Source organism: Ascidia mentula, chromosome 7, assembly GCF_947561715.1.
Source record: "Ascidia mentula chromosome 7, kaAscMent1.1, whole genome shotgun sequence".
NCBI lineage: Eukaryota > Metazoa > Chordata > Ascidiacea > Phlebobranchia > Ascidiidae > Ascidia > Ascidia mentula.
In genome coordinates, this window is record NC_138572.1 from 2,886,418 (window position 1) to 2,894,710 (window position 8,293).

Below are 8,293 nucleotides of genomic sequence, written 5' to 3' on the forward strand. Positions count from 1 at the left end.
ATAGAGCATTACTGATTTCTCATTTAAACGAATTAAGCCGAAAATATATAATATTCTTTTTACTTTACATTTAAATAAATTCCGATTTTTTTTCACGCACACTTTTACTTACTAATGAAACAATTCTTTCCTGCGTAGCCTGCACTACATGAGCAGTTGAAGTCGTTGATCAGATCAGCGCAGTTTCCGCCGTGGAGACAAGGATTGGAATTGCACTCGTTTATATCTGGCAAATATTGAGTTTAGTTTGTCAATGATAGAAAGACTTCAAATACGTTTGTACAGCTTTGCACCACTGTGTACGTTACAAATTTCGCAGCTACTATTGTGTAAGAAGTCATAAAACTTTCAACTCCTTGTGGTTACCCGTCTCGCAGTTGATTCCGTTGTACCCAGGTAGACAGACACAAAAATATCTGTTAATTTCATTGTAGCAAATCGCGCCGTTCAGGCATGGTGATGAATGGCATTCATTGATTTCTGAACAAAAAATGTATGTTGATAATCAAAAGTTTGTTCCCAAGTTTTAACATACGAATAAAAAAATTTTCTTGATCCACACGCTTTAACGCAAACATTACTTTCATTCTGTCTATGACGCTCGGGTGTTAATTGCGCATAGAAAATTTCATTTCATTCGTATGCCTTCAATGCATGATGCGTGCTTCCAAAGTCTTTCACAATAAAATCATGTAAATAGTATGTACCGGTAGTCAACATATAATGTGTCCGTAGAGCCATACCTGTTTCGCAATTTTTGCCTGCGTATCCTGCTGTACATACGCAAGTATAGTCGTTAACGTGGTCAATACATGTTGTGCTGAACCGGCATGGGTAAGGACTGCAATCGTTAATATCTGCAAAATGCAATATGGTCGTATGTTGACTAGACTTATTAAATGGTTGGCAATGTATGCAAGATAAAACGGTATTAAAACGTAGTCACGCTGTAAAACGTTTGTCTAACATTTAAAACTCCAATAAAAGGTTTCCGAGAGATTTATGACAAGGGAATATATATATATATTCACTGCCGCGAAGCATCTGATGACAAACCCAGGGATAAAATGTGTTTCCTTGTTATTAGGCAACGTTCCTTACCGGTTTGACAGTTTTTATCGGTGTAGCCTGGAACACAGAAGCAAGTGTAATCCAACACATCGTCGCTACATATTGCATTGTTGGCACAAGGCGTTGATTGACATGCGTTGACATCTACAATAGAAACACAATTAGTATAATTAATAAAATAAAAAATTTGTACATTATGTGTTTCCAGAATCCAACACAACCAACATATACAGGAGCTCAGTTACTTGGTGCTTAATTAATGTGATGTAGGCCTACAATAAAAACACAATTAGTATAATTAATAATATACAATTTGTAGATTATGTGTTTCTATATGAATCCAACACAATCAACATACAGGAGCTCAGTTACTTGGTGCTTAATTAATGTGATGTAGGCCTACAATAAAAACACAATTAGTATAATTAATAAAATACAATTTGTAGATTATGTGTTTCTATATGAATCCAACACAATCAACATACAGGAGCTCAGTTACTTGGTGCTTAATTAATGTGATGTAGGCCTACAATAGAAACACAATTAGTATAATTAATAAAATACAATTTGTACATTATGTGTTTCTAGAATCCAACACAGCCAACATACAGGAGCTCAGTTACTTGGTGTTTAATTAATGTGATGTAAAATAACGTGCATTAGTTTATGCTTGAAAAGCAGTCCTGTTCAAATTGCAATATATTGACGTTTGTCGAACTGTATGCCACGGTTTATCGACATTAGTGGTGATACTTACCTGTGTTGGCTGATGAACTGACGACGTCTCTTGTTCCAGATGAGTAGTAATAGATTCGTAAAACAGACATTGTTGAAAACGTTTGTCTGACCGACAACCCCCCGGTTAGTTTCACAGATAATGTGTTTCCTTCGTACACCTGTAAGTCAATATGCCAGTTTTTTAGACAAAACGTCGGTGAATACAAGTATTCGTTTAATTGTGCGAGCCGACCTGGTTAACAGAATATTTCTATTTAGTTTCCACTTTCGATTCGAAGGCAATTAGTGGTTTTATCGCCGCAACGAGAAAAGCACTTTTTAAGTTCTTGTGCTAAAAAAGTGCGAAACATCACCATGGTCAGTAACGAAATACCGTATAGTCAGACTAACCTCGAAAATACTGGTGCTGTCATTTTGCAACGTGACTGCAGTTTTCAAGCCTATTTTTGATCCAGCAGAAAAGAAATTCCATCCACACTGCTGGACACCTTTAGCGCCAGAGAGATCCAACGATAGGTCTGTGTTCCCAGCCGTTCGGCTGTATCCGCATGTTTCAACTGTTTAAAGTACTTTTTAGCCATTTGCCACTCGAGAGGAAAGAAAATTTTTTTTCTGAGTGCATAAATTTTTGTATCCAAAGAACGAACGGTTCAGTAGACAATATCTTATATTTTAATCAGAATTGCTCTTCTGGCACTTAGTTTCTAACGTGTTCAGGGTTATGTGAACCCTGAAGAAGTCTCGCCGGATGGCAGACGAAACGTTGGTTTCCAATAAACACGTTAGAAACTAAGTGCCAGAAGAGCAATTCTGATTAATTAGTATGCCTGGCAACAAAAATAGCAGTATATCTTATATTTTCTTGGCCACTTCGTTTCCTACAAGTATGTCTCAATATTATTAAAGCAGTTTGTTTTCCTTCAAATCCGAAATATATGTTCAAGAACCGTCCTAAAAATTGGGCTTTATGCAAAGCTGTGAGAAATGCATTTTTTGCTATGTTTGAAACGTCAAGGGAATGTATTTTTCTTTGAAATTTTGTTGGTATACGACCTCTTCAACTAAGGGCAAGGGCAGTTGTGTCACAATGTTTGTTTATGAACACCTATATCAAACGCCAATAATGATTGACAAACCTTTTTTGTATTGGAATAAAAATCCTGTGTCGCTCACAGATGAATCGCTTTGAAAAACAAGTCTTGCTGAGGAACTGTGCACTACGATGTTTATGTTGCTTGCACTTCCTTTGTACGTTCCAAGTAGATTGTTGCCATCAAACACCTGCAATATATAGATACTGCAGGTATAATATCTGGATGTAAATAGCAACTGCGTAATTGTTCCCACAGTAAATTACCATATACCCATAATATAACATTTGTGTGACCAAATAATTGTAGACTACTCATATTTCTCGTGTAAAACCATTGCAAATATATGTAAAAGTGTTTACTATCGCTCATACCTTCAACTTGTCACAACAGATTTCCGTGTTGAGGGCTACAAGTTTAATATATAAACTGCCACTCGAATTTTGAGGTGTCACGATCCAAGTACAGTTCGAATTCACTTCATAATAATTGGGATAACCAACGGAATAGGCTTCTTGTGTAGTGCTGTTCGCTACTAAGTGTCCGCCGCAGGTTTGTGCTGCGTCGTAACAAGTTATGATTAGTTTACTTTTTGTCAAGTGCACAGGTTTGACTTGGCTGTGACTTCTTGTATTGTGAACAAATTCACTTAAAAATGTACAATTACAACTTTGTTAGTGATGTGTTCAATGAATATAAACATCTTGTACGTTATCTCACCTGAAGACAATTCCAAGTGTCGAAAAACAAGAAAAGCCAGAAGGAAAGTCTTTGTTGTCTTATGCCACATCATAATCAATACGGCTGTTTTCTTTGAGCTACTACACATATAGATTTTCTTGCGTGAGGTTGTATCACTTCCGTGTTGCCCATGTGAGGTTTGATTAACAGAGCAGCACGGCCCATATGCTACACAATATTAAACTCAGTTTTATATTGCGCTATAGTTATAACTACTGATATGTATTCTAGTGCGTCACTTCCTTATGTCTGTTGCTCTCAGAAATAAAAAAATACATATGCCTCGCCGAATCTAGGCGGTTCACCACCCGTAGTGCCCACATACATCCTTTATTCTTGTCAAAATACCTGTCATTTTCAAAATGTAAAGGATGAAACAAGCTGTTTCAATGAATCTTGTATTTAAATGTAGAAAATGCTGTCGGCAATTCGGGCCCTTCCTGTTTTCTTCGAGTTTCCACAGTTTTTATGCGAAAAAAATAAAAATGAGCGCAGGAATGTAAGTAATGCCATGCGCATTACAGCGCTAAGATCCATTTCAAGCATTTCAAATGAAACCCAGGTCATAACTTTGGAACCAGGTCCTGATATTGGAAGTAATACTACCTCGGTTATTTTCTTGAATACAAACTGCTTCCAGAACATTTTGTTAAAATACTGCTAATCAAACTCTCTAGTACTTGAAATGTTCTGCTAACAAATTTCGAAACTTTATGTATTAGTGATAGTTGTATTAGTCTTAGTCTTGGAAGTAATATTATTTTTGAATGGGTTGGATAGTTAAATAACACAGAAAAATACAGACAAGCAAGAAACAATTTCACATAAATCTGTATCGAATTTAATTACACAGCTTCAATTTTAAATTCAGAGAACGTGGAGTTTTGCTTAGGTTTCCGCCCTATTCAATCATTTTTAACGTGCATACACGATTCACAATTTGTGTACTTTTACAAATTGAATGACCAAGCCTTTGAAAATTTCGCATTTAGACAAGAAAGTACATATAAGTACTGCATTGGTAATTATATATTAGCTGCAAACCAAACGTGCAAAAACATTGTTTGAAATCACATTCATAAAAGCCGTTATTTGATTAAAGGTGTGTATCATCATTTGCAGTGTTGACAGTGGATTTTGACACATCCGACTTTTTGACGTTAATCGCTCTGTTAACAATTGGAATTCTGCTACATCCGAGCTTATTCAGCAAAGGATGTAACCACAAACGTCGGACGTTCTCGTTTCTCACGCAGTTAAATATGAAAATCAACAACCCCTGCAAGATGGAAGAATTAAACATGGATAAGAAAGGGTTGCTTTTATAGACACTGAGGATGCTTGTTACAAAAGCGAAATATATTTGTCGTAGGCTGAAAGATTTTAGCCTGAAGTTAACGTTTCTGCGATTGTGGATAGAAAAGAGTCCCAAATTTACTTTTGGTTTGCTTAAGTGTTCAATGATTTTGAGCATAACGAAGTTTTCTGTTGTGAACCTGTCCAATATGACAAAATCCTAACCTACGTACCTGGTTTGAGTTAAACAATGTAAACAACCAGGCCATTGCTGACTGGTAATAAACGTCATTTGCGAAGAGCATTAGAAACCCAAACAACCACGTCAGTCCCATGGAGAGAACTAACGTCATCGCAAGCATGAATTCTTGAGTTTTGCTGCGTTTTTGTGCTGACGAACGAATCTAAAGAAAAATATGCATTGGTTAAATCTTGAACTTTGTGTTTAACGGAATGTGTTCGGATATACGAATAAATAATATCGTAATAAGGAACTAAGAATAGTTTAGCTGTCAAAACAAACTTTTATTTTCCATTAATTAAGGATTTTGCTTGTTCGAGCGCGTTAATATTTCGGGAGCACTATTGTATGACATAGAACAACAAATTCCTGCAACCGCATTATTTCATTTCCACGTATACAAACTTTTATTAATTTCCAGAGCTGACCTTTTGTTTGTTGCACGTTAAACTGCTAAAAATTCTGCAGAAAAGATACAAATTGAGTAGGGCGAGCAGCCCGATCGGAAGAAGAAACCCAAAATCCAGGGAGTGACTGTGAAGCCAACATATGTGTCTCGCCCGATAAACGGACACGAACAGATTGTCGTCTGCAAGAAAAGCATTCAAGCGCCTTTGTTGGATTTGCTGCCAGCATAAAATTGATGTTACTACGGTGCTATCCATGATCATTAGGTTTACAGGCTTCGAAGCCCAGGCATTACAGCCTAGCAGATCTCGCTCAGACTTGTCGGGAAAAGGTGCTGATCCAGCTATGCTGCAATGACTGGGACACGAAGCCTGTAGACCTAATGATGTCGAGTAGCTGTGATCGCTAAGTAAGGAACTGACAGTGGTGCGATCCCGCCTATCATTCATGAAACATTACTGTGTTTTCAATGATGTTGAAACATTGCTTGATTTGGAAACTTTTACAAGATATACAGAATGCGATAAAAATCTTGTCATACAATGTTTCAGTGAAAATTTGAATTTATGTTGTGTTATGTTCGTTTCGTCAAGTTCTTTCGTACCTTCTCTGTAGTTCTGGTTGTCAACATGAAGAATGGTAACCCCGCTGTGCGCAGCAACTATTATTAGAGGAACTACGTATGACCCAATAGCTGACGCAATGCGCACTTTATCCCCTGAACTTTGCATCACCTGCAAACGCAATTAGATTGAACCATCTTTGGGTATATGGCTTGCGTTTCCAATGTAAATTCAGATAATTTTTTTCCTATGTAAAGTTTATGCAAAATTTTCATTCATCATAGCGTTACATTAATGTTGTGACGCAGTAAAATTAACACCCAAGTATAGCCGATTGAAATTACACCGCCAGATAAAGCAAACAAGAACAGTTTGAAATTTAAAACGACATTTTTACCTTAACCAATGCATTGTAGAGATCAAGGGCGTTCGCGGACATCCAGAACCACGCTGACAGCAGGAAAAAGTGCAGGAGGGCGGTGACCAAATAACAAGCGATTCTATCTTCAACCCTGTTCGATCCAGCAAGAAACAAGATATTGACGACAAGAAGACAAACACACACGTTTAGGAGGAATATGGTTGGCTTCTTGACCCGGAGTGACCTTGAAAATATATTTTGTTGAACAGTTAGAAAAAGCAGGTAGCATAATATAATGTTCCCTTTCATGAAAGATTTTAGCATTGATGATGCAGCGTACGGGATTGCAACACTGTGGACAATTAATTTAACTTGTTTTATCACAACAAGGCAATCAGTATACGGAGAGTTACGCACGTATTTTGTCACTTGGGTGCAAAAATCTTTCATTTATTTTATCGTTTTAGACTCAATAATACAAGAAACGTAAACAAAAAGGCGACCACATACGCAAGCAAGGTGTGCCTTATTTATTTATTTATTGTGTGCCCAGCATAGACTCACACTAAAAGCACGCAACAACGGTACATGCAAAAAACAGCGTTGTAAACAAAATAGAATACTTACCCTATGCTACTGTATATAATAATAGTCAAGGTTAATCCAAGCGTCGAAAGAATGCATCCAACCCATGAGACTATGTTTAGTTCCGCTGCTGATGGCAGAACGACAGAACTCTGCAATAAATTGTTGTTAACCTTTGCAGTAAATCGAAAACAACACAGCATTGATAGACATTCAGATGTGAAAATCTGTACATTTGGTCGAACTGGAATTTACTGAACCCTTCTAAGTTGCCCACACAATCAACACTTTTTGATCCGGTAATTGGGTAATTTACCAAGTCATTGCATACTTACAATAATCATTGCGAAGTTTGCAAGGGTCTTGCAATCACAACGTGGTCTGGATGAGTTGAACACTTGCACCAGTCTGCATTTACCCGGAGACCAACGAAAGTTCGAGTCCAAACTAACACATTGAGTCCGTGTGACGGTTTCCTGCAAAATTATTAACTCTAAGAATATTGGATCTTGTTTACAAATGCTGAGGGTCAATATGGAATACGGAAAAATGGGCAAAGCCGATCTTCGTTGATGGAGCAATGTTTTGGTTTTTGATTTCCCATGAAGAGGCATTAATCTAAAACCCTGACATTTAATTCAGCAGGTATATTTAATTTATCTCACCAATAACGGGTTGCCTTCTAAAGTAACTGAACCTTGCTTTTCTGACACGTTGTTAAAGGTAGTTGCAATATCCGGAACCGTATCAGAAGTAGGATAATCGCGAATGTTGGCTGCTATTATCTGCAGCAAACGGGGTGTCGTAGTTATTCAGATGAATGCATATACTCAAGTCATATACTTGAGAGCTTACCAATTAAAGTCAATTGCGGAAATACTTAGCAATTTTAACGTTAATAATTAAGGTGGAACACGAAATAGCGGTGATTTGTTTGACGTTTTTAACAAAAGAGTCTTGACGCCAGTGTGTGCTCAAACCAAAGTGATGTTAATCTGTTAAATCCGAAGTAGACCTAACCTGGCTTAGTTTTCCTTTTCCTTTAGGGTGAAGCATGTCGTTTTCGTATAAAATAAAAGAAATTCTTAAGTTGTCAGTTCCAAGCTGACTTGCTGCATTTTCTAGGAGAGCGGCGGGCAATATACTGCTCACCGATGGCTCGTAAGGCACTCCAAATTTATCAAGCGGTCGGAAAGGC

General features: G+C 37.3%; 1 protein-coding gene across 1 annotated transcript; it reads right to left on the bottom strand.

The window, feature by feature from the left end:
* Positions 1-4,668: 4,668 nt before the first annotated feature.
* On the bottom strand, positions 4,669-8,210 carry LOC145909191 (adhesion G protein-coupled receptor L3-like). The gene is made up of 9 exons (XM_082996521.1): positions 8,116-8,210; positions 7,761-7,880; positions 7,431-7,571; positions 7,138-7,247; positions 6,547-6,754; positions 6,191-6,320; positions 5,607-5,767; positions 5,171-5,341; positions 4,669-4,920 (listed from the first exon to the last, which is right to left on the bottom strand). Exons 1-9 carry the CDS (start codon positions 8,149-8,151, stop codon positions 4,738-4,740), a joined length of 1,260 nt encoding a protein of 419 aa, XP_082852647.1. The 5' UTR covers positions 8,152-8,210; the 3' UTR covers positions 4,669-4,737.
* Between the last annotated feature and the right edge of the window lie 83 nt (positions 8,211-8,293).

Excerpts from the sequence above, each read along its gene's own strand:
- LOC145909191 (XM_082996521.1), bottom strand. The coding sequence starts at position 8,151 with ATGCTTCACCCTAAAGGAAAAGGAAAACTAAGCCAG. Across the intron at positions 7,572-7,760 it reads TAGAAGGCAACCCGTTATTG|GAAACCGTCACACGGACTCA; the intron begins GTGAGATAAATT and ends ATAATTTTGCAG. Across the intron at positions 5,342-5,606 it reads TAACGTGCAACAAACAAAAG|ATTCGTTCGTCAGCACAAAA; the intron begins GTCAGCTCTGGA and ends ATTTTTCTTTAG.